Source organism: Lynx canadensis, chromosome A3 (genome assembly GCF_007474595.2).
Source record: "Lynx canadensis isolate LIC74 chromosome A3, mLynCan4.pri.v2, whole genome shotgun sequence".
Taxonomy (NCBI): domain Eukaryota; kingdom Metazoa; phylum Chordata; class Mammalia; order Carnivora; family Felidae; genus Lynx; species Lynx canadensis.
In genome coordinates this window covers 108,031,113-108,057,883 of record NC_044305.1, presented here as the reverse complement: position 1 = coordinate 108,057,883, position 26,771 = coordinate 108,031,113, and the positions used below count along the sequence as shown (strand labels likewise).

Genomic DNA, 26,771 nt, shown 5'->3' with positions numbered 1-26,771 from the left:
ACTGATATTTGAATGAGATCCTTCTCCACTAGCTTTCCTAAAGTGCTCATTGATACAAAAGCGGTTAATTTTTATGTGTGGAATTTGGAGTGCTGTACTCATTATACTGAATTCCACTGGTTATAATGATCCTTCAGGCAATCATCTTAGATTTTGTAGAATACTATCATCCATATAAAGACAGTTCAATCTTGTTTCCAAAGTTACATATTCTATTTGTCTTTCTTATTACATTACATTGGCTAGAGCTCTCAGAACAGTGTTGCCTTATGGTAGTGACAACTGACTTCCTCATTTCTCACTTTAATGGTGGTTCCTTTAGTACTGAGTATAAAACTAGCTGTTGATTTGAAGAGGGGCGTGTGTGTGCATGCATATGCACTAGGAAAGCATTTAACCCCACTTTGCAAAGGTTTTTTTTTTTTTTTTTAATAATCAGGAAAGGAGGTTGAATTTATCAACTGCCTTTTCAAATTTTATCAACCACATGTATTTTTTCTCCTTTAACCTTTTAGTGAATTATATGGATTCTAATTTCAGTGGAATCCAAATATTGAACCATGGTTCATTCCTTGAATTGAGACAATCCAATACAGGCATACCTCGTTTTATTGCCCTGCTTTATTGTGCTTTGCTTTATTGTACTTCACAGACATTGTGTTTTTTCACAAATTGTAGGTTTGTGGAAATCCCCTGTGGAGGCAGTCCACTGGCGCCATGTTTCCAAGAGCATTTGCTCACTTTGTGTCTCTGTGTTTGGTAATTCTCCTAATATTTCAAACTTTTTCATTATTATTGTATTTTATGGTGATCTGGGACCAGTGGTTATGACTCGCTAAATGTTCAGATGATGGTTAGCATTTTTCAGCAATAAAATATTTTTAAATGAAGGTATGTACATTGCTTTTTTAGACATGATGCTATTGAGCACTTAACAGTCTACAATATAGTGTAAACATAACTTCTGTATGCACTGGGAAGCCAAAAAATTCATTTGACTCACTTTATTGCAATGTCGGCTTTATTGCAATGATTTAGAACCAAACCTGCAATATCTCCGAGGTATGCCTGTAGGGAAGTTAGCCTCAAAACGCATTGTGATTTATATTTGCAGTAGATTTGTCTTCCTAAATATTTTTATTCTAGGTTAATATTCGTGTTCCTCTGAGCACATCCTAACTCAGATGGGAAAGGGGTAGCCAGCAGACACATCTTGGTAGAAAGAGGACTGTGTTTCATACTTGAAATTTGCCACAGTTAATCCCACATATAATGAAACCAAATGGCCACAAGAGCCTCAGTTTGTGTGTCACTTACCCTTTGGGGTTTCTTTCCAGCTCATTTAAAAGTGTGTGATCACAGTATTCAAAAACTAAATGCATTTTCCTTTTTCTCCTGAACACCTCAATGAGGTTCACAAGGTTTGGGTGCTTTAATTGCTGCAAAGGAATTGAAATACAAAGTCTGGTGATTTTATTTCTTATAGTAGTTTCTCCCCAGATCCCTTACAATTTGAACAATAGAAGGCCTTGCTTACCATTCCCTGTGCATCTCTTGTGGATAATTTTATTATGGTTACTCACAAGAGGAACTACTCTTGGTAAGAATCATAGAAACTTGAGGTTGAAAAAGAAGATGTTTTTCTTCTTTAAAATAAATTCTTTAAGAGTTTATTTAATGTACCTGTATATAGATGGTAATTAAACTGCTTGAATCTCTCTGGAGATAGCAAATAAAGTGCACAACTTAAAATATAGGCACTGATACCACAAATACTTTATGTAGTTTGTGAAAATTCTAAACATCCAGGTCATAAAATAACCTGAATATAAAATTGAAGAAATGGAATTACTGAGTAAAAGGCCCTAAAAATTATTAATCCCCACTAAGTTTGCATACTGTCATGGGTTTAAACCCAGTCTGGATTTGCGTGTTGGTTTTCAGAAATAATAGATCCCAACGTTCAACTCTGATTAAGCTGCCTATTCTACGAGTCCCCACAGTGTATTTTTAATTTATTTATCATGTTTTCATCTCTGTTCTTTGATTCTATTGTTCTCTCTTATGCTTAGACGTCTTATGTGCTAAATTCCGTCTCAAGCTGAAGGATTTCACAAGGCACCTGTTTAATGCTATGAACCAGAGGGAAAATTCTACTGAAGACAATCCATCATAGAGTTAACTATATAACTTATCATCCAATCAGGGTAACAAGCATAATAAGCCAAGACTGTCCCAGGCACATAGGCAGATACCATCATCCTGCCTACAGCTAGGGCCACCATGTAAGTTAGCACACAAACCAGGAGGCTTTTGAGAGCTCGTTTGGAGGTTGTAGCAGGGGAACACAGCTACTCCTAGACCCTTGACGGAAGAGCAGTCCTCCTGTATCAGGGAAGGTCGTCCTCTTCGGCCAAGCATGCAGCTCCAAGCTCCATGATGCACATGGAGTGGTGAGGGAGGAAGAGGAAAACAGCCTAGCCAGCCAGATCAGCCAAATCACCTTTGGCAGTCCAGGGGGTGACAGATCGCCCTCACACCCTAGGGTGCTTTTGAAAGAGGGTGCTAACCAGACCGGATTCTGGGACAAAAGCTATGAATCAGGACATCTGATCACTCCTACTTACATATAACTCATCTTCCCTATTGTTTTCCAGTATACAGATACATCACTTTCCAAACCCTCTACCACTTACTCAGAAAGATATATAGAGGGAACACAGTATTGTGTATACAGTAGGAGCTGCATAAATACTTTGCAGGCCCAATAGCGATAGCCTCCTCTACTTTAGTACCTGTAAGCATGACTTGAAGAAAAAAAAAATGAGTCTGCAACTATGTGTCTGCTGTTCAACAGTTTGGGAAAAAGGACTCCATTACATATTAAAAATATGTCCAGAGCACAAAATCAACTTGCCGTTCCCTAAGACAGCAGAGAGGCAAACGGGAGGAAACTGGTCACACAGGTAAGCCAGCTGCTTTGTGCTACACTGAAAACCACAGGATGGAAATGAAACAGTGTCTCTACCAGGAGGCTAAGGGATTCACAGATGCTAACCTGGTCAGGCCCGGTTTGGGGTAGATGAGCAATACATATCCCCTTTGCAAATGAAATTAACTTAGCCCAGGAAAACAGTGACTTGTATCAGTAACACAGGTGATAAGGAGGACAAAAATTAAATCACATTTAAATAACAGGAGGATAGGAGGAAGGGAAGGGAAGTTTATCATGGAAGGAAACTGTTCAGGGCATGCATGGGTATAACATACCAAAAGCAGAAAAGGGGTACGTTCAAGTCAAATTGGGGCACTGTGACCCAGGAGGTACTACGAGCGTTAACCTTACTTGCAGACGTGGGTAGGCGGGAGGTGGGGGATAAAAAAGCATTACTTTCATTAGAAAACAACCCGCAGCCAGGTCAGACACACCCTGGAGCTTAGCTCTGTGATGTTGTCTGCTGACCAGCGCCCTCTGCTGGCTGCGAAGTAACAGTGAACCGGTTTTTATGATGGATGTACTTGAAAACTCAGTCGGTGTATATGAAATTATATTTTAAACTATTATTAGTTTTAGGAATCCTGCTGCAAATAATACTTGGAAAGGACAGATAATATGATAATTATTATCTCCCTTTAAAAACGGACTTCTGGGGTTTTCCTAAAAAAAGATGACACATGTCAAAAGTGAAGATCGGCTGTGTGTGCTTGAGGATATAAATCACGTTTCTGTTATTCCAAGTGTGGTCTCCAAACCTTCTGTGCCACCAAGGAGTTTGCTGGAAATGCTGCATCTCAGGCTGACCACACACCTTCAACTCAGTACCTGCATTTTAGCAAAGTCCCCTGGGGATTCCAATGCACATTAATGTTTGAGAGGTGCTGCCCTGTGCCTCAGTTTCCTCCCTGATAAGATAAGGTGCTGGATGAGAAGTGTCGCTAGGTTCTTTTCTGGTTCTAAAACCGTAACATTTCTAGGACAGGAAAACATTTCCATTGAAGACTTATGAATCTTACGTGTCAAATCCTATCAGAGTAAAAACAACTTTAGGGGCACCTGGCTGGCTCAGTTGGTAGAGCATGTGACTTGACCTCCAGGTCCTAGTTCAAGCCCCACATTGGGGATAGAGCTTACTTAAACAACAACAACAACAACAACTAACTAACAAATTATTTGTGGAAAATGTGTACACATAGCTGGGGGAGATACTCAGTAGGTCTAAGAACCAGTGGAACACAGGAAGGACCAACCCCTATGGATGCCACAGTCCAGTCCTGGGGGATCCTGTGCCGGGAGATGCTCTTCTAGTTGCCTGTTTGTGGGGAGGAGGATTGGGTGGGGGATGAGCGGAGAAAGGCGGGGGTGGGGGAGGGTGAACACTGGGATGAAGGGACTCAGGACAGTAGATATTTACCAACCAGAATGGAAAGTACTTCAGGATCAGAACTGCCAAAGTCCAAAGCGATAATCAACTCATTTTCCATAGTCGCTGATACCAAGAAATTTAAGTCCAATCAGAAAAACAACACCACTTTAAGATGCATTCAAATTGTAATTTGGGCATACATATTTCATCCAATACCATGAGGTTATAGATATATAGAGAAAGTTAACCTACCTTCAACATACGTATTTCTCTTAGTGCTATTTTCTTAACAACAGGATCATCTTCAGATTGCACAAATTTTTTAATAGCTACCACTTGTCCGGAGGTTTTGTTTCTGCATTTGAATACAACCCCATAGGACCCCTCTCCAATCTTAGCTAATTTTTCATACTTTTCCATTATGGTTGAAGTGACTTAAGGTACTGTATTGATTGCCTTGCAGCACAATGTTGCACCTGGAAAATAAGACGACTCAGCTTGATCAAGTCATCAAGGTCAATGTTCTCACAATCTTTTACATAAAACCAATTTACTCAGGATGCCAGAGATTTATTTCCATCGATTAATTTTAAATACACTTAGAAAGATGTGAACATTATTTTGGCAGTTTAGTTCAGTCTTTATGTGGTTCTTTGAGCTACTGCAAAGATTTCATATATTTCTTTTTCATTTTAAGATTTTTATTAAAAAAATTTTTTTTAACATTTATTTACTTTTGAGAGAGAGAGAGAGAGAGAGAGAGAGAGAGATGTGGGGAGGGGCCAAACAGAGATGGAGACAGAGGATCTCAAGCAGGCTCTGCACTGGCAGACAGCACACAGCCCAATTCAGGACTCGAACCCATGAACTGTGACATCATGACCTGAAGTCGGACACTTAACTGACTGAGCCGCCCAGGTGCCCCAAGATCTCATATATTTCTTATAGTGGGTCTGTATTTACTTCAGTTGAATTAAGGAATTCGTGGAAAGGAACCTTATCTAGTCTATTTTCATTATCCTCAAGTAAATGATTAAAATATGATGCTGTAAAATCCAACTGAAGGAACATTTTTATACTCTTGATTACATTGTTTCTCTTTTCTCTCCTCACCCATTTGACAAGGGGGTTTAGGAAGAACTGAGAACCAGACAAGGTACAAAGTGCTACACTTCCACCTGGTGGACAGAGGAAAGAGCAGATATGGACTGTCAAATAAAGCAGCCATTAAAAACAGTAACAAAATCTTTCTAGCTCTTAGCTCTTATATGTATGAAGGAACATATCCTTAAATTCTTAGCTCCCAAAGAAAAGAAAAAGCACAAAAAGAGGACAGATTTCTCTAATTTTTCACGAATGCTTTCATATCCATAATGATTTCCATGGAAATATTTAATTTGTTGGTCCTGCATCACCCATGTGTGAATTTTGTGGTGACTGGATTACATGGTAAGTAACAAATAAGGCCACCATAATTAAAGAAATCAGTGTAGGAATTAAAAATATAAAAATTCAAGTAAGTCTCAAAAATCCCACCCCACTTTATCCAGCAGAATCTTAATATAATCTAATAGTGATAATAAGAGCTAGCCCTTAAATAACATTGTCCTAGGAAAATCACATATAATTTGCACAACCATTCTATGAAGTACGTGCGATTTTCATCCAGTTATATGGATGAGAAAACCAAGGCAAGGTGAAGCTAGTATGGAATTAGAACCCAGGGAGTCAAGCTCCAGAGATCACAATTTCAGTCACTAGGCTATACTGCCTCTCAGTTAGTTCAAAAGAATGCACAGTTAGGAGAACCATTTTATCCAGGTCTTAGTATTAATAAAATGTCAAGTAAAAGAGGTGACCCCTTTTTAGATTTTTCATGTTCAAATGAGTATCCTCTTTCTTTTTCTTTTTTACTTCACTAACATCTTTTCCACCCACAGATTGTCTCAATGGAGAAAGAAATCATCTACTCTCACTCATCACCATAGAAAGACACAACTGGGGGAGTGTTTACCTTGGTAAATGACTATTACTAAACCATTTTACAATGCCTCATTTTTTTTTTTTTTTGTAGATTCTATTCTTTCTTATTACAGGGAGAAAACTGAAGCATACACTCTTAAATGGAAAATTCATCACAGATTATGTTCTGAAATCTCTATCAGTTATACTGTATTTTTATATAGGTATTATTATCTTAAATCTGTTTATATATAAACATGCATAGATTTGTTCTTTAGTCTAGTTACAGGTGATAAAACAGTAGAAACTAGGAATTTGCTTTAGAAAGTTATCAGTATAGATCTTTGTGGATTTATGAACTTAACCTACTCGATAAGCCCTATGGTTACTGGAAGAAACTGTGAATATGCCAGAAAGCTTACTCATGATGTTCGTCTATGTATTATGTTCTTATTTCCCTCTAGATAGATATTTTGATCTATTGATCTATGATTTTCTTTTTTTTTTTCCCTAACTGGCTTAATAATGATTGAGTTCTCAGACTAATATTTAGATTTCTTAGACACATCAACCAAACTTCTGAATATCATAAAATAAAACACCAGAAAAATAGTACTTTACCTGTTAACCTCTCAATGGTATCTGCTTTCTAAAGGGCTTATATGTTCATGGAAGATGGGTCTGAGCGTGCAGGCAGGAGTTAGACCACAACAGAAATTCCTCAAAGGGATTTATGGCTTTAATTCCAGCTTACTAGGACTCTACCAGAGTTTTAAGAAGCAGTAATTTCTATCTCTTATCTGAGGTACAGCCCAACTATCTGTTTGATGACTATCTCTACACAAATAGAATCGTTTCAAAGTCAGTTTGTTCTAAGCCAAATGTCTTCTTTCTTATCCTCTACCTCTACCTCTACCCAAAGTTCACATACCTGCTCCACATTTTACCTAAACGGTTTGTAAAGATGTATATGGTGGGGAACTTTGAGATAGCCAAGGATAATGATGGCTGTCTAACTCTAATCTCGTCACATATCTTTCACAAAGCTGTAGAAATCAACCAGAACAATAAAACCACATAAATATTGGGGCGCCTGAGTGGCTCCGTTGGTTAAGCATCTGACTCTTGATTTTGGCTTAGGTCATGATCACACAGTTCGGGAGTTTGGGCCCCACATGTGGCTTGCTCTCTATCTCTCTCTTAAATAAAAATAAACTTAATAAGAAAATGCACATAAATGAAATGCTTCCAACATAAAAGGAAAGACAGAGGAATTTAAAAACTTAAGTAGAAAAGTACACTCCAAATTCTGGAAGAGATATTTCCTAGGATCCCACTAGAAGCCTTTGCAGAGAATGAATACAGAAATGTGGTGGGATCTGGAAAAACTGTAAAGGAGACAGGAGAGGAAATGAAGGGCCTGGGATAGACTTAAAATCATCCCCCCTTCCCCCCAGCCAAAGAGAAAATACATCACAAGTGCAAAAATACTGAGAGTGTCTCAGTGGATCAGAGCAGTCACCACAGGGAAAGGACTTAAAAGTTACGGATGTCGAGAAGGCATCAGTCAGTGTGACACTATTGGGGAAGAGAAGGGCAAGAGGGAAGGGAGAGGCTTATCCAATCTCTGTCAGAGACTGGAGAGTGAAGAGTAAAAGAAGCAAGAGGGTAAATTTGTGCCCCTGCAAGACAAAAGAGAACCCCAAAACTGAAGGACATGCAAATCTCTCTGCCCCTAATTAAAAAAAAAAAAAAAGTGCTACTCATTAAAGAAACTGCACTTTGGTACATTGACAGAGCGGACTCTCTTGACCTAGGATTGCTGTCAACTATCACAAGCCAAAACTTGCCCAGGAAATCAAATAGACAAAAGCGGTCTCCACACAAACCTATTATTGGAAGAAAATAGAAATGAGAATGGAACATTTCAGCTGATGAAAATTATGTCCAAAAACCTAACAGTGAAGCAGAAGAAAACTAACACAACACTCCAAACCGATTTAAATATCTTCTAACATTCATCTGGATATATGAAAAGCACTTGGAATCAGAAATTCAAATAAGACCAGAAGTGAACAAAAAAAATAAATAAATAAGAAAAAAAAAGATAGTTGATTGAACTCAGGAAAAAAAATACAAGAAAAAGACAAAATCATCTCAGAAATAAAGGCTAAAAAACAAGACACCAATGAAAGAATAGATTCCAATGAAAACTTAATAAGGGACATTTTAAAAAGACAGAACAATTAAGAGATTAAAAATGAGAAAAGAAAAAGTAAGAGAGTTTAGAGAGAAAGTGGTTGAAATGGAAGACAGGCAAAGAAGACCCAACACATGTAATTAGAGTCTCTGAAGAAGAAAACAAAATGGTGGAACAGAACGAATAGTTGAAAGTATAATCCGTGAAATTTTTCTGGCAGCAAAATAAAGTCAAAGCATACATACTGAAAAGGCCCGTCAGGTAGTTGGCAAAACTAAATCAGAACAATCAACTCGGACATATTTGAATAAAACTATCAAAACAAATATTCTCATATCCTGCAGCCATAAGAGAAAGAGAGTGACATCAACCTTGTCTAGAGGACACAGTGCAACAGCAGCCTTTTCAAGAGATTCAAGAGAAGAAAGTGAAGGCCAAGGATTTTACACTCAACCAAGGTGTCCTTCAAGTAGCAAAATCATACATAAACAGTTTAAAATATGCAAGACCTCCAGGAATATTGTATTCATGAACCCTCTTAAAGAATCTACAAGAGGAGGGGCGCCTGGGTGGCTCAGTCGGTTGAGCGGCCGACTTTGGCTCAGGTCATGATCTCGCCATCCGTGGGTTCGAGCTCCACGTCGGGCTCTGTGCTGACGGCTCGGAGCCTGGAGCCTGTTTCGGATTCTGTGTCTCCCTCTCTCTGACCCTCCCCTGTTCATGCTCTGTCTCTCCTTGTCTCAAAAATAAATAAAACGTTAAAAAAAAAAATTAAAAAAAAAAAAAAGAATCTACAAGAGGAAACTTTCACCCAGCCAAGAGCTGATTGGGAAAACTTCAAGAAGAGATTTATAGTGAGCATTTAATATATTTAATTGATGACTAGAGCAAAGATGGGGACAGGGGTGGAAGAATAATATATAAAAGTTAGAAGTGCTGACAATGTAGAAGGTAATGCAATTAAAGATCTGTTTAAAAAATGGAAAGGGAACAAAGAAAGCAGAATAAATTGATAACTAAATAGATGGGAGTAAAATACACCATTAAAAAGAGGCAAACCAGGGGCACCTGGCTGGCTCAGTTGATTAAGCTCCAACTCTTGATTTTGGCTCAGGTCATGATCTCACGGTTTGTGAGTTTGAGCCCTGCATCGGGCTCCATGCTGACAGTGTGGGGCCTGCTTGGAATTCTCTCTCTCTCTGCCCCTCCTACACGTGCGTGTTCTCTCTCTCTCTCAAAATAAATAAATAAACTTGAAAAAAAACCCAGACAAACCAGAGAATAAAAAGTTAAATAAGAAAATGGACTGAGAGCACTAAAAAAATACCCAAAGAAGTCTAAGAAATAAAAATCAAACACAATACATAGAGAAAGAACACAGGGTTAACATTATACATGTAAAAATTATAATATAAAACAATATGACAGGGTAAAGACTAATATCAGTTATATCAATAAATATGTGTGGGCTTAACTCATTGATTAAATGAAAAAGATTTCAATTTGGCTCACAAAGCTAGATTCAACTATAAGCTATATGCAAGAGACACATCTAAGACAAAGTGATTCAGAAAGGTTAAAAATAAAAAGACAAACAGAGGTATTCAGGACAAATGGAAATATTAAGAAAGGAGATTTAAGACAAAATATAATTAAAGCTACAGGAAGCATTAAATACAACAGAAGGGGGGCAATTTTTAATGCTAAAAGCCACGATTCACAATGAAGATATAACAGCCCTCAAATAACATAGCAATTACTGTTATAAAGCAGAAACTTTATTTAGGACATGTAAGGAGACATGTATAGAAACACATTAATCATGACACTTAAACACACCAGTTTGAGGAAAAGGCAAGGCCAATGGAAAACAAAAAACAAAAAACAAAAAAAACCCAAAAAAACATGTAACTATGCAGAATACCTAAACAATATAACCAATAAGGTAGATCTTTAGGAGACAGATATATTGAATTATATACTCTGATAATCTAAAATCTACCTTCTTCTCAAGCACACATCAGAAAGTTTAAAAAACTAGAAATATTATAAAAACATTCTGATCACAATCAAACTAGAAATTAATACAATTAAAAAATATATATATATAATTAAAAAAAAGACCTTCTACCTACAAACTAAAAAAGCCTTCAGTTAAATACCTTCTGGGTAGAGGGGGAAATGCAAACTGAAATAATGGAACTAAAAAAAAAAATAATGAAAACACTACATATCAAAATCAATGAGATACATTTAAAGCAGGGGTTCTCAACTGGGGGTCATTTTGTTCCTCAGAGGAATTTTTCAATGTCTGGAGACATTTTTGATTGTTATGAGTATGTAGAGGCCAGGAATGCTGCTAAATATTTATCCCAGGACAGAGCCCCACAAGAAGAATGGTCTATCTGAAAAGTTCATAATGCCATGATTGAGACACCCTGACATATAGAAATTGAGAGAAAAAATCCAGGGATTGAAACAATATAGAAGAAAAGATAAAAGAGTAAAAATAATAAATAAATGCAATAATCTAAAAAAGAACTACAAAATAAACCAAAATAAAGCACGAGAAACAAAACATTGAAGCAGAAATTAATAGAGAATACAGAAATAATAGATCTAATTAATAAACCCAAATCCTAGTTCCTTAAAAAAAATTAAACAAACCTATAACTACCTTATTCAAGAAAAAAGGGAGAAAGAATGAATATACAAAATAAGAAATAATAAGAGGTAATAAAACAGAACAATTTTTTTTTTTCAAAAATCATGAGTCTACTTTGCAGGCATCTATATTTTTATTTATTTATGTATTTATTTATTTTTAAGTGTTTATTTTGGAGAGAGAAAGGGAGGGTGGTTAGGGCAGAGAGAGAGGAAGACACAGAATCCAAAGCAGGCTCCTGGCTCCGAGCTGTCAGTACAGAGCCCCACGCGGGGCTGGAACTCACGAACTGTGAGATCATGACCTGAACTGAAGTCAGACACTCAACCAACTGAGCCACTCAGGTGCCCCATGCAGGCATCTATAAAAATGTATTTAAAAACTTAGATGAAATGGATAATTTTCTAGAAAAATACCATTTACGAAAATTTACCTGATTAAAGATTGAAAATTTAAAGTGGCTTCTGGGGCACCTGGGTGGCTCAGTCAGTTAAGTGTCTGTTGGTTAAGGGTCTGTCATGATCTCCCAGTCTGTGGGTTCAAGCCCCGCATCGGGCTCTGTGCTGACAGCTCAGAGCCTGGAGCCTGCCTCAGATTCTGTGTCTCCCTCTCTCTCTGCCCCTCCCCTGCTCATGCTTTCTCTCTCTCTCTCTCTCTCTCTCTCTCTCTCTCTCTCTCTCTCTCAAAAATAAAATAAACATTAAAATTAAAAAAAAAATAAAGTGGTTTCTGCATAAGAAATAAAGAAAGTTTATTTTTTAAAAATCCCACAAAAAAGCACCAGGGGTCAGACTTTGACTACTGTGGGGTAAAGAGGTTGGTAAATTCTCTCCCGAAAACACAAGGCCAGGGAAAATTGTCAAAAAAGTAAAATGAAAGCCCGAACCAACCCATAACAATTTGGGGGCTCTGGAAATCAACCAAAGGTAAAAAACAAATTGAGAGGTACTTATTCATGATCAGTTAGAATTCCACTTAAGAACAATGGGGGTCTGTGGCTTCTGCCTGGACCTGCTGCCATTCCTCCTCTACCCTCATCCCCCCAGCTCAGCAGGGGCACCGCCACAACTACTGTGAACTGGCCATGAACCAGAAGCCTTACTCCAAGGGAAAATGTGCTTGATATGGCTCACACCCATGACAGGCTGAAAACCCGTGACAGGACTGTCAGTAAAATTCAGTAGGAAACCAAGGGGGGAAAGCCCCACAGCTTTGTAAGCCTAAGGATGTACTTCCAGGTGGAGTGAGCTGCAGACTAGCCAAACATTTATGGGAAGATCATGGAAGAGCCCCAGAAGGGGTAGTTTGGCTTTCCACATATCTCTGGCTAACTGGGAAACTCTGAGGCATACAGAGGGAAGACCCAGTAGGGTCCTGAGGCAGATTTGAGGGCTGACTGAACTCTGAATGCGCTGCCCAACCCACGCACTGGTCCACTGGAAGAGGATGAAGGATTATGCCTAGAGGTGTTTAAGTACCACTGCTGCTCAAATTATTGGTGACCACCAAACTATGCAGACAGTGGTGAGTCCTAGAAAGCCAGGCTAAAATAATTAAAAAACTTAACACAGACATCAACAGTCACACATTTGGAAGGAGGTAGATTCTAGAATACAGGCAGGTTGCAAATACAAAAACCAACCCACAAAAAAATCCTCAGTGGAGAAAACTGGAATCCAGCATTGATGTATTATCTGAAATGCCCAGTTTCCAATTAAAACGTTATGAGGGATGCTAAGCAAAAGGAAAGTGTTTCTGATACTCAAGGGCGGTGGGGGGAGGGGGTGGGGGAGAACAAGTCAATAAAAACAACAAAAATGGATTCCCAACAGACTCTTTTTGGGGGATAGAAATTGACAAGATGAACCTAAGATTGGTATGGAAACTCACAGTACCCAGAACAGCTAAAGCAACTGCAATAAAAAGAAACTGGAAGACTTACAATACCTGACTTCAAATTTTACCATAAAATTAGAGTCAATGAAAAGAATATGGTACTGGCATAAAGACAGACATATGTATCAGTGAAACAGAACGGACAGTCACGAAATGACCCTTTTATTTATAGTCAATTGCTTTTCACAAAGATGCGATGGCAATTCAATGAAAAAAGAAGATTGTTTTCAATCATTTCAATCATTTCAACAAATGATGCTAGGACAGTTGGTGTACATATGTAATAAAATAAAAACAAAAACAAAAAAACTTAAGTACCTCACACAATATACCAGAACTAACTCAAAATGCATCACAGATCAAAATGTAAGAGCTACAACTGTACAACTTCTAGCAAAAATTAAGAGAGAAATCTTTGTGACCTTAAGTTAGGCAAAGATTTCTAAGATCCAACACCAGAAGAATGATACATAAAAGAAAAAAAATGATAAAATGGAATTCATCAAAATTAAAATCTTTTGCTCTTCAAAAAAACTGACCCAGTAAGAAAATGAAAAAACAAGACAGAGCCTAAAGAAAACATTACATAAAGGATTTGTATCCATGGGGCGCCTGGGTTTGCTCAGTCGGTCAAGTGTCCGACTTCAGCTCAGGTCATGATCTCACGGTTTGTGATTTAGAGTCCTGAGTTGGGCTCTGTGCTGACAGCTTGGAGCCTGGAGCCTGCTTCAGATTCTGTGTCTCCCTCTGCCTCTACCCCTCGCCTGCTCACACTCTGTCTCTCTCTCTCTCAAAAATAAAATAAATATTAAAAAAAAAGAAAAGGATCTGTATCCACAATACATAAAGCATTCTTACAATTCATCAGGCAGCCAGATAACCCAACTTAAAAATGGACAAAAGATTTTAAGTTAACTCTACCCCCAACATGAGGCTTGAACTCATGATCCCAAGATCAGGAGTTGTATGCTCTACCAACTGAGCCAGCCAGTCACCCCAGAAATGAACAAAAGATTTGAATAGATATTTCACCAGAGAAGATATATGAATGTCTAATAAGCACATGAAAGGATGCTATTAGTCATTAGGAAATGTAAATTAAAACCACAATAAGATACCACTATGTACCCACCAGAAGGAGTAAAAGACAAAGAGTGACAATATCCAGGATTGATAAGGATGCATAGAAACTGGAACTCTCACACATTAATGGTAGGAAGGCTAAATGGCGCAGTCCCATTGGAAAACAGTTTGGTGATATCTTAAAAGTTAAACACAAATTTAAAATAAAAGTTAAACAGAAACAGCACTTCCACTCTTTGGTATCTATCCAGGAAAAATAAAAATAGGTCTATACAAAGACATGTATGCAGGTGTTTATAATATCATTATTCATAAGAGCTCCCGTTAAAAACAATCTAAATGCCCATCAACTAATGAATGAAAATCCATGCAATGATATACTTGTTCAGCATTAAAAGGAAAGTATTGATTCATACTATAGTGTGATGCGCATAAAAAAATAAAACTGAAAACATATGCTATGTGAAAGAAGCCAGACAGCTCCCCACCCACACACATATTATATGATTCCATTTACATGAAATTTCTAGAAAAGGCAAATGTACCCCTGAGAAGGACCCAGCATCTCCTCAGTGGTACCGCTGCCCAAAATGCAAAGCCTGAATCAGATCACGAGGAAACAGTAGACAAATTTACTTTGGCATCCTACAAATAACTGGCCCGTGTTCTTAAAAAAATGTTAAGGTCATAAAAGACAAAGGTCAAAGAACTGTTCCAGAATGAAGGAGACTAAAAAGATTGAAAAGGAAATGCAATGCAATGTGTGATGCTAAATTGAATTTTTGAATGGGATAACTATAAAGAGTTATACTTGGGCTAATTGATGAAATCTAAATATCGGCTGTGGTGCCACCTGAGTGGCACAGTTGGTTAGGTGTCTGACTTCGGCTCAGGTCATGATCTCACAGTCTGTGAGTTCGAGCCCTGCGTTGGGCTCTGTGCTGACAGCTCAGAGCCTGGAGCCTGCTTCAGATTCTGTGTCTCCTTCTCTCTTTGCCCCTCCTCTGCTGTGCTCTGTCTCTCTCTGTCTCTCAAAAATAAATAAATGTAAGGGGCGCCTGGGTGGCTCAGTCGGTTGAGCGGCCGACTTCGGCTCAGATCATGATCTCGCAGTCTGTGAGTTCGAGCCCCGCGTCGGGCTCTGTGCTGACAGCTCGGAGCCTGGAGCCTGTTTCGGATTCTGTGTCTCCCTCTCTCTGACCCTCCCCCGTTCATGCTCTGTCTCTCTCTGTCTCAAAAATAAATAAACGTTAAAAAAAATTAAAAAAAATAAATAAATGTAAAAACAAAAAATTAAATATTGACTGTGGAATAGGTACTGAATTTCCTGATTTATGTAATCCGTACTGTGGTTATGTAAGAAAATGGCCTAGTTCTTGGGAAATATACCTGAACTATACGTAAGGGTAAAGGGGCATGATGTTTGTAGCTTACTCTCAAAAGGTACAGACAGAAAAATATACATGTATTTATACATGGAGAGACAGGAAGGAAATGATAAGACAAATGGAGCATAATTAATGAATCACATAGATGTATGGGAGTTCATTGTACTATTCTTTCAAGTTTGAAATTATTATATCAAAATGCAGCTATTTAAAAAACCTATATATGGTGGGACTGAAGTGTCTTAACTCACTTTTCTTCTGCATATCAACTTTCATTACACCAAAGACATCTTTCTCAAACATCAATATCCTCAGATGTTGTCTTTCCTCAGAAATGTCCTATGGCCTCTAATGCCACAGAATAAAGTTCAGATTACAGTATGATATTTACAGTCCTTTACACTCTGGTCCCAATGGACCTTTCCCACGATGCTCCTCAGATTCTTCCCCAGATATTTTCAGATCTGTCTCTGCTTATGGCACTGCTGGGAAGGTCTGACCCTGAAATCCTCATCTTTTGCAATTCAATTCAAATGTCCTTTCTCTTAGCCTTCCCCAACCCCAATCTTTCTCTGCACACATACTGTGTTCATGACTTCCCCACTCCTTTTTTACGCATTATTCATTACATCCGACTTGCATCCTTAGCCCATCGGCTGGCACATGGCAGGTGCTCAACCTATTGAAGTCCTTCCGTAATTTTATTCTCTAACCTTTCTGCTAATTATGTGAAATCACTCTCTTTTAAGCAAAGGAAATAATCACGTTTTGGTTGTTAATATAGTATCTGGGCAGGAAATCAAGATTAAGCAGTGATATAGCTATTGCCAGGGAATAGATGAAATTGGTTGAAAATATTTTTCACTGTCCTTAGTGACCTTCTATATATATATAGATATATTCTATATATATATGTATATATATATAGAGAGAGAGAGTATAATATATATATATTATATATATATATATATATATATATATATATATATATATATATATATCTTGGCTATGGGGTCTCCTGACTTCACAATTTATCAAATATCTGTTAAATTCATGAAGTTCTGTGCACAAAGGTAAAAACAGATATACACTTAGGCCCACTGGTAAATACAGAAAGATGGATACGATACTTGAGTGGATCATTAAATTCTTTCAAAGTTTTCTTTTTAATTTCCTTAGTCTTAAGGAAATGATGCACACAGAAACAGAGAAAACACTGGGAGGCAGATTGTTTTCCATGGTTGTATCACAAAGCAGGTCCTGAGGGCTCAAGCAAGAAGAAAAACAAAATTAAGAAACAGGAGAGTAATGGGGTGAAAAAATACTGACACATTTCCTGAAGTTTATAAGAAACTGGTGTAAATGGTGGCGTTAGGAATTAGGGGGAAAGGAGACCTTTTCAACACCAGGCCAGACCAGGTGGATTCTGCAGACTTCAACTCACCATGTGCTATGTTGTTAGTAGTGTTTCCAGTGCAACCAAACTTGCAGTATTCGTCTTTATAAAACTGACCCGGAAAGTGGGCTACAAGACCCATCTGCATCTATCTTATGAACATAACCCTGAATTACAGAACCTCGAAAGTACACACACCTGTTAATAAGCTTGTCTTGGTGATGGCACAGATGAATTGAAAGCACTCCCCAGGAAACCAGAAGACCATATAATTTATATAACCCAAGAAACTAATTTTGTTTAAAAAAAAAAAAAAACCACCACCACATTTCATCTGTACGCATATCTGGAAGCGTGGCATAGTCCTCTTTATTTCCAGGCCTCTGAAGAGGTCTCGACCCTTCAATGGCAGTCCAGCCTCTCGGCCACACAAGGGTCTCCCAAAGCGCGGGTGCGCCCCCGCCGCCGCTCTGCCACCTTCCCGCCGCCGCTCGCCACTCCAGGACCGCATCTCCCTCTAGCTCCTAGGGAGCCGCAGCAGGTGGGGCGTGAGGCTGGCGGGAGCACCCTGTCACCTCTAGCCCCTCGCCCCCACCCTCCCCGTCCCTCCGGAGGCTACCAGAAGGGAAGGCAGCCCGCTCCCCTGCCCTCGGGAACTCTCCCTTCTCTGGGAGCGTGCGAGCAGACCCCACTTCTCTCGCCATCAGCCCCTCGCGCCAGCCCGCAGGCCCCCGACCCACCGCTAGCGCCTCCACTTACGGCGCGGACCCGGACGGCGGCGACGTAATCTCGCACAGCCCCGAGCGGCCCCAACCCGGCGGGGGTCGCTGTGTGCAGGCAGCCACCCGCACGGCGACGGCGGAGCGGATGGCCGCGGCGTCTCCCGGGCAACCGGACGCTCAGGGCGCGCGGGCAGGGCGACTTCCGGAGCAGTCCCCCCGCCCCCGCCCCCGCCGCCGCACCTGCTGCCGGGGAAGCCGTGGCCCCGCCGCCTTGTGTCGGTGGGCAACGTCTGGCAGGGCCGCAACGTCGTAGTGCAGACACAGGAGAAGCTTCTTCTCTGGAACCCCGAAGGGGCCCCGAAGAAGGCTCTCAGGAAATATTTAAGCTACTTGTCCAGTAGCACTTGATTGTACGAAGTCCTGTTCCTCTCCGAGTCCTCAAGAGCACTAAAATTAAGCGCATGTAAACGTTGAAATGAGGCTGTTTCCTTGCCCGGGCAGAGACCTTCAGTTTGTCAGATCCTCTGTTATTAGTACTTTTCAGTCCTGCTTTTATTGTCCAAATAGCTTTTCAGCAAACTTCTGGAGGCTTTTCCGTGACAGGCAGCTATTAGCTATGGTACACGTTGCTGCCGTTTTCATAATTCAGCGAGCAGGGTAGTAGTATGTGGAGCTGATTCAGAGAGAGACCAATTTGCCAGCCAGTGAGGAAGCAAGTCAGGCAAATAATGTGATGAACGCTGGACAGTATCATTTTTGCCAAAGCTTACTCTTCTTGTTTCCAAACAGGAACTTAAAAATGCTATGTTAATGAGCACATACATACTTTGTTTAGCATCAATACAATGCTCCCCATCATGCCGGATTGGGGTGGCCATACTTCCCCTTCTTCCTTCAGGTCGCTCTACTCCCTTTTTCTCATCTTCAGTTTTCCATTGCCTTCATTTGCTTAGAAAACAAAGCCAGAAATGTTTATCTCCTTTCTCCTTCAAGACCAAGCATACCCTCAAATCTACCCTAAACTCACATCTACCCATTTCTGCCTTCATCATGCTGTAGAAAATTTTCTCAGTAAGGACACAGGTGATCACTACGCGCAAACCCAGCGGCCTGTTTCCATGGTCTTGTGTTCCATCTATGAAGTTCCTGAAACTATAGACTACTAGAGCTCCTTTCTCGTGGGGAAGCCCTCTACAGTCAGGCCCAACCTGTTTTCTAGCTTCATGCCCTGTTGCTGTGCTCCAGGCACCTTAAACTCAGCTGCATGTATCACCACTGTTCCTTGCACCTGCATTCAAGATCTAGCCTACAGCTTGCTACCCTTTTCTCCTGCACTTCATAAACTATTCATCCATCAACAACCTGGATTATATAGAACTTTCTGCATAAAGGCTTTCCTTCTCCCAAAGCAGAATTCGGTGCAGCCTTTTGTACCTTTATTGCTTTTCAACCAAATGGGCTCCTTGAATACTGGAAATGCCGCCTTTTCCATCTTTTCTCCAGTGCCAGTGAAGTGTCTGGATACACTGAAAGTTATCAATAGAAGTTGGTTAAATAATGGAGTCTCTCTCTCTCTCTCTCACACACACACGTCTTTGCAATGAGTTTTGACTAGACTGACTTAATAAGCTTTAGTTGTAATTTTATGCAAATCCTTATTCTAATATAAAACACTTTGAATAAAGAAAATGCTTCCTGACAAAGCAAAAATAAATTAAGACAGGAAGTTAATTTCTCTTGTTGCAAGACACAGTGAGAGTCAGAATTTGGAATCCAACTCCTGGTGAAAATAAATCTAATTTCCTGGGGGGGGAAATGCTTATATTTTAGAGGGCAGTGGATATATATATTGCTTGTATTCTGTGGAATACATACTTTAGTATGGTACTTAAAAGAGTATGCACTTTGAACCAAGTGGCCTGGGTTTAAATCCTAGCTCTATCACTTACCAGCTTTATTCTTAGGCAAGTTATTTAAGCTGTATGTGCCTGTTTCTTCATTTGTGAAAGAGCATTAACAATACCTACTCACTGGGCTGCTGTGGTGCTCTAGTGGGAGAATCTATATAAAGCATGTAGGATAGCCACCTGGCACACAGCCCTGGGCACTTACCATATTCCCTCAAGTCAGACTCTTAGTGCTTACCTAGTATTTTGTATAGCACACATTTTCATCTCTTTCTAACAATGGTGAAAACTGCTATTTGTTCTTTATTTCCTGATCTCTTCTGAAATCAGTGGCGCACTTGCAAGCTGAATGATGGCAATGGGCCCAGAAACAACCAATCTCATCTCAACACTAATGTCTAAGAAACTAGCTCACAAGATAAGTTTAATGAAGATGAAATAGTTTCCAACATTTAGGTGAGTGGCTCTTTTCCTTTTGAGTGAATAAAGATCCTTAGTCAAAACTTACCAGGTAGAGCTACAAAGTTGCATTTTTAAGGGTCATCAGATTATTCTGAGGCATGTGATCCTTGGACCACCCTCAGAAAACTGATTTAAATTCAAGTCAACCAGTGTTTCCCACACAGGGGCTGCACATCAGAATAATCTGTACAACTTTATAAAAATAATATGTCACTGGGCCTCATCCCCAGGGAGTGATTCCAGGGGTCCACATTTTTAAAAAGCCCATGAGTGACCTACAAACCAGTTGCATTTCTGGGAAGAATTCTGTTTGACAATTAAATATGACGGTTGAATCTTTTTTGAGATGTGACCCTTTATGTAACATATAGGACTCGGAAACTAGAAAAAAACTGGCCCAGAAAAAGGATCGACAGCCTTGTCAATAAATGCCAAGAACAGCTCTTGATTTCTTGAAAATCAATTCCATGAGTCTCTGTTTTTCAACAAACTGATGATAATGTTATACCTATATGACTTAGAGTCATGTTTTTAAATAAGGAAACTGTTCTAGAGTCAAGTAAATTACCTAAAGTCACAGAGAAGGGTAGTGAGACTAGCAAGAGCAGAAATGGCGCCTCATGACACACAATCCAGTTCTTCCCACCCAAGTGTCCCCTTCCTTAACCTCCAGAACTGCATTCCCCAACACTGTCCCCTTCCTTTCTGTAACCCAGGAGTCGGCAACATTTTCTATAAAGGGCCAGTTGGTAAATATTTAAGGCTCTGTAAGCCATACAGCTTTCTCGGAACCACTCACCTCAGTCACTGTACAGCAAATCCAGCCACAGACAACACATAAACGAGTATGTGGTGTGGTGTTCCAATAAAACCTTATTTACAAAAAGCAGATGGTGAGCAGGATTGGGATGAGGAATGTTTGCCGACACCTGCTTCCTAAGACTATGGATGTTTTGATCTTCCTCATCAGAAAGTTGAAGATTCTATAGATGATGCCCCTTTATGAAACTGAGATGACAGATCAAATAAAAATATGATCGGAGGGACCAGAATGGGTATGCAGAATAAGTAAACGTTTTTTTCTCCTTAATATATTTTAGTCTTACTCTATACAGATTAAGCCAGATAACAAGCTACTGTACAACCGTGTGTTAAAAAACATGTTTATTTTACACTATGTACAATCAAAAACATATTTAAAAGCATTATCAATTAAAATAAGTGAAGACCATAAATCACAATTTAGTTTGTTCCTAGTGTATATACCCACATTAAAATATAAAGAACATATACCAAAAAAGAGCCAGAGTGTGCATTTTTGCTAAAACTTGGTATATACATATTCCATTGGAAAAAAGCAATCAAAAATGACTTTAAACCAAAGCTAAGTTCCTGTGATGTGTAGTAACCATTATATTGTTTATATGAGGTAGTAACTAAATTATTTTGGCCATGTATTAATACTCTAAGTCAAAAGAAATAGGAAAACGAGCATAAAATAAGGCCAACCAAAGTAAAAATCCCACTAGAAATTTGAACCACTCCACTCGATGGAATGTTATAGTTCTTCAACGTGACTATATGAAATGTTTAGTGTGGACTCTAATAACGCTGATTTATTCTTTGTGCACACTGTAATTCTGACAACAATTGCAGCGTCACTATTATAGGTACCGCTATTCTCTGATTCAAAATTTTTTCAAAGGTATATTTTTAAGCACAAACAATCTTACAGGATTCTGCTTAAATATAAAAAGACCAGTTACTACAACAGGTGGTTAATTGGTTTGTTTCACATAGAAAACAATCCAAAGACATTTAAAAAAGATGTTGTGGGGCCAAATGCATATTGACATTGTCACAGCTTACTTTTGTGACTTAATACATCACGTATCAATACTCTGTGCAAATATAAACACCAGTGTACTTGCATTAAAATTAAAAACAAGATTATAAAATGATTATAGCCTCCATTACAATTTGGAAGTTACAAGATTTATATTCATATTACTAAATTACATATAATAAAAATACAATAGTGTTAAATGTACTGTTTCATTGCCAGCATCCCGTTTTGTAATATAGCCACACCCAAGAATATACTAAAGAATTCTTAAAATATTAACCCCAATTGCATTTTTCATCAACATTTACATCTGTACAGATAAGACACTCACTTGTACATCTCATAAAAGTACATTATCTACATAAATTCTTAGTGTATGTCTTCAGCAATATGAAGTTTCACAGAAAAATACTGCCTATATGTACAAAGATTACATTAACAATGAATTAAGCACTTGTGTGGTTCAATATGCTAAATATATCCATACCACTTAAAACAGAAATTTCCCCCATCTTGTCTCATGCCACAATAAATTACAAGTAACTGAAGCCAGGTCACTGCAGCCTTTGTACAGCTTCAAGCATTCGTTAATGTTGCCGCGGTAGTGTCCTTCTTTTCTGGCGTTAACTGTCAAAGCACAACATTTCTCAGTAACTGTTTTCATGACCCGCCAGGATGTATAAATTGCTATTTGCTGTGGGGTTATCAGTTGGCCTACTTTCCAAAACCACGACCCTAAAAGTAATAAACAAAAAAACATGTAGCAGAACAAAGTTATTCTTGAAAACTAATGTCAGCAGACAGTTTCCATTACTTCTTCATTTTATGCCTCTATAAAACACTGTTTATTTGATTTGTGGGCAGACCATCATTTGCAAATCATTATAGTTAAAGAACCAATTCCAGCTCCGGTAAGTAATTTTGCTGCCCACCACCTCCCACCTCTAAGCCAGTGCTGTTTTAAGAGTCAGGGAGCAGGGGGTGGGTAAACCTGTGTTTGGAATAATTTGGGGGAACTTAATTCTCATAAAGTATAGAACAATCTGTCATTCAAGAAACAGGAAATATATCAGAATAGAACCTAAAAATTCTATCTGGCGCTAAAACCAAAAAGTTTTATTTGTCAGCATATGGTATTTCTTCTTTCTTGTGCTGTAAATCACGCTTTGGACAGCACCGTAATGCAAAATTAGTACTGACAGATCTATATATTCCTGTTACTTGGAACAGCAGGTACATTCTCAAAGGCTTTATAACTTCCTGACTTGGGGATTCTTTGGTGTGAAAAATACAATGTTGAATATATTACTGTAGAAATTTCAATTCCCTTGAAAATGAAATCAGTTTCATGCTGGATTTTATAAAACACATTTAGTACTATGTTTTTAGTACAACCCCTTTCCATACCTGTCGGATCCAAGCAGCCTAAAAATTCTTGTGTTATCTGAAATTTCTTGTGTTACCTGTTCAATTAAAATATAAATTTAATTTCCAAAGTTAAAGGCACAAAATCTTATATGGGCATTTAATTTATAACTCTATCGAAAAGAAACATAATTCCTAAGATGAAAACAGATCCCTCTATGACTGTTAACTTGTTAAGTCAGCACAGAGATACGTCAATTTGTTAGCCTAGGAAAAACATGGCTAATTTTGAATAAATCCTAAAATAGGAGAATAGGAAAACCATGTACTTATTAAATTACAGACCTTGAGGTTGCTGGAGGGGAGGTGGGCAGGGGGGAGGAGCTAAATGGGTGGTGGATACTAAGGAGCGCACTTGTTACGATGAGTACTGGGAGTTACATGTAAGTGATGAACTGCTAAATTCTATTCCCGAAACTATTATTACACTGTATGTTAGCTAACCGGAAGTTAAATAAAAACATAACAAAACAAAACAAAATTCTAGACCTCAAGGGAAAACTTTAAAAGCAAGCACCCAGTCCATTTATTTAACAAAAACCTTTTGTCAGTTAGGTTAATGCTAACAGCAAGGCCACTGCAGCAGCAAGCCACTTTGATCGGGCCCTTTTACTTTTAAAAGGCTGCAGTGTGGCATGATGGGACGAACTCAAGACTGGAATTTGAATCCCACTTACTAGCTATGACACTGGGCAAGGTACGTAATTTTGTTGCAAATGGTTTTGTCTTCTGCAAAACAGGAGAGAAAATATCTACTCTGCGGTAGTCTTGTGTAGTATTCTTAAAAGTATCAGTGGGTATAATGCCTAGCTAAGGGAGTGCTCAACAGAGGATTTTTCTTTCCCATATCCACCGCCCCCCACCCCCGCCCCAGTCTCTTGAAATAGTGTTTTCTGATGGCATACAGCCTTCAGGAAGTCTTCAGTGTGACCGATCACCAGCTGGAGAGTTAAAGATATGTCTACAGAAGAAAGAAAAATCCACTCCTTTTGCTTATTGAATGCAAAGCATTTCAAATTATAATGGCAGTAACTTCTCCCCATTGCATTAGTACCTCTACAATTAGTTATTCTGGAAACATCAGGGATTCTCAACTCTTTTGGAACCCAGCACACCTGAAGGATACAACATGCTCACTTCAGTAATCGTGCTCATGACTGATCTTCGACATGTTTTTGGACAAGCAGTACTCAGTAAGGGCTACTGGCGCACTTTGAAGAAGCCCCTCAGGTGATTTTGGGGGCAACCTTGTCTTTTTGTAAAAACTGTTCTCTTGTATGTTGCCTATGGTGCTTTTCTTTCTCTGCCTAGTGTTTATTAGTTGTTGACTGTTCTTAATTCCCTGTTCAATTTCCACAGATGATTTTAAAACATCTTCCTGAGAAGTGAACCCTCTTGTGGGAATTACTGCTAGGAACGTATTAGCCCAAACTGTATTTTCTCTAAGATTTTATTTTTAAGTAACTTCTGCAACTCAACGTGGGGCTCAAACTTACAGTCCTAAGATCAAAAGTCGAATGCTGTACCGACAGAGCCAGCCAGGTGCCCCTTGGATTTTTATCGAATACTTAATGTAAATCAGGCATTATGCCAATCACATCGCATGCTTCCTTTCCCTTAATCATCCCATGAAGTAATAAGTATGATTGTTATCTCCCATTTGAAAATGAAAAGGAGCTAAGTGACATGCCACGGCTACACGTACTAAACTGCAGGGCGGAGAAACGAACCTGGCGTCGCAACTCTGGAATTCATGCTGACGGTCGTTCTACTACACTGCCCACTTGGTTAGCAGAAATGCTCTGAGCTCAGAATGACAGACTGGGGCATAAACGAGCTTTCTTGCTTGAGGAGCTGAAGGTTTTCGTTTCCCTCTAATGTTCAAGTGAAAGTTATACTGCTGAGACTGATTTGGGGGTACTGGGAGAGTTTCTGGTTTCACTTGCCTATAATATTCTCGGGGCCAAGTACAATGTCTGTAACCCCAGCACTCTGTGGTGGAAATGGTGAGCTGAACTGACTCACAAGACTTGCGAGTTAAATCGTTCCTGGAGTTAAATTTAGGTAGGAAGAAAAAGGGGCAAAGAATCTTATAAATGCCAAGTGAAGGAGGGTAAGAGAAATAGGAGGCAAGGTGGCTGGAGAGGAATGTGGGATCCTTGACTTATAAGCCTGCTCTGGTCATCATTTCTGAAATCCAAAGTAGAAATGGTGCCTCAAGACGGGGAGAGCCAGCATCTGCACTCTTGTTCCAAGGGATGGGCTGGGAGAGTTGGGAGAGCTGCGAGGAAATCACTTTTAGCAGTATTAGGAAATTCTTGTCCCGAATATAAAAGTGAGTATGTGGTTGCACACAAAATGCGCACTGAAGTCGTTTGGGTGAATGCAGAAAGAGAGGTGGCTGCAGAGCACACGCTATGAACCTCGTCACCAGACTGAATACATTGAACATCAACAGCGAGCATATCAAGTATTCCTCATATCCATTAGGAACTTTGCAAAGTTAAAGAAAATTGTTTGAAGTAGAATCTGATAGTTTCATGCCTATTTAATGGACATAATTTTTAAAAGACTACTTACCTCATTAGATCTAAAACTTCTACCTTGCATTCCATGTTTCCAGAAAGCTAGCACACTGTCTTGTAGGCAAACTAGCAGGCAAGAACAGCTCAGTTACTGTTAATAGTACAAAAGTTCAACTGATAAGCATCATTCTGTCCCTCTATCTTGCACAGGTATATGCATATACCAGACAGAACTGATTCATCTTTTGGCAAGAAAAAAGAAGATTCATTGAAAATATTGTTTTGTTACAGACATTTTTTGTTTTGAGAAAATGACATTATAAAATATTTCAAACATACCGAAAAACATGAGAAGAGCACAGAAACATATGTATCTACCATTCAACTCTCAAATCCTGACATTTTGCCATTATATGCCTTTCGTTTAAAATACAACCAAATTCAGCCAGCACCTGAGTACAGCCCGAGCAGCTGGCCCCGACCATTCCAGGCCTTCCTTTCTCCCTGACGTATCCACTATTATAAATTTGATGCTTGTCATTCTCATGCATGTTTTTACTATTACTACACAATATCAAACTTTGTATCAAATGTTTCCGACTTTCATACATGGGGTATGGTGAACATTTGAACTGTTTCTAAGTTTTTGATCTGTAATAAACATTCTGTACCTCTTCTTTAATACATGTGCAAATTTTTCTAATTCTAGAAACAGAATTAATGGGACACAGGCATACTTTTTAAAAATTTTAGTTTTGCTTTTAATATTTACATATTTAATACATATTTTTGTGTGTATTCAGTGAGGAAGACATCTAATTTTATTTCCTACAGATAAGCAATTGCATCACCATCATTTGCTGAACAGTCCACCATTTTCCATTGACATATTTATGCTATAAATTTCCATTTACATGTAGGTCCACTTCT

The 26,771-nt window shown here is 38.9% G+C and overlaps 2 protein-coding genes across 2 annotated transcripts in view; both read right to left on the bottom strand.

Annotated features, from left to right (window-relative positions):
- CDKL4 (cyclin dependent kinase like 4) overlaps positions 1 to 17,774 on the bottom strand; it is a 50,721-nt gene extending 32,947 nt beyond the window's left edge. Inside the window, exons 1-3 of the mRNA XM_030311246.1 lie at positions 17,714 to 17,774; positions 4,617 to 4,840; positions 1,318 to 1,439 (exon numbers count right to left, since the gene is read on the bottom strand). Coding sequence (XP_030167106.1) covers positions 1,318 to 1,439; positions 4,617 to 4,784 — 290 coding nt within the window. The 5' untranslated portion in view covers positions 4,785 to 4,840; positions 17,714 to 17,774. The remainder of the gene's footprint in view (positions 1 to 1,317; positions 1,440 to 4,616; positions 4,841 to 17,713) is intronic.
- A 3,422-nt stretch (positions 17,775 to 21,196) lies between these two features.
- Positions 21,197 to 26,771, bottom strand: part of MAP4K3 (mitogen-activated protein kinase kinase kinase kinase 3) — a 204,202-nt gene continuing 198,627 nt past the window's right edge. The window contains 3 exon segments of the mRNA XM_030311245.1: positions 21,197 to 22,626; positions 23,299 to 23,354; positions 25,897 to 25,967. Of these exon segments, the coding sequence (XP_030167105.1) occupies positions 22,539 to 22,626; positions 23,299 to 23,354; positions 25,897 to 25,967 (215 nt within the window). The 3' untranslated portion in view covers positions 21,197 to 22,538.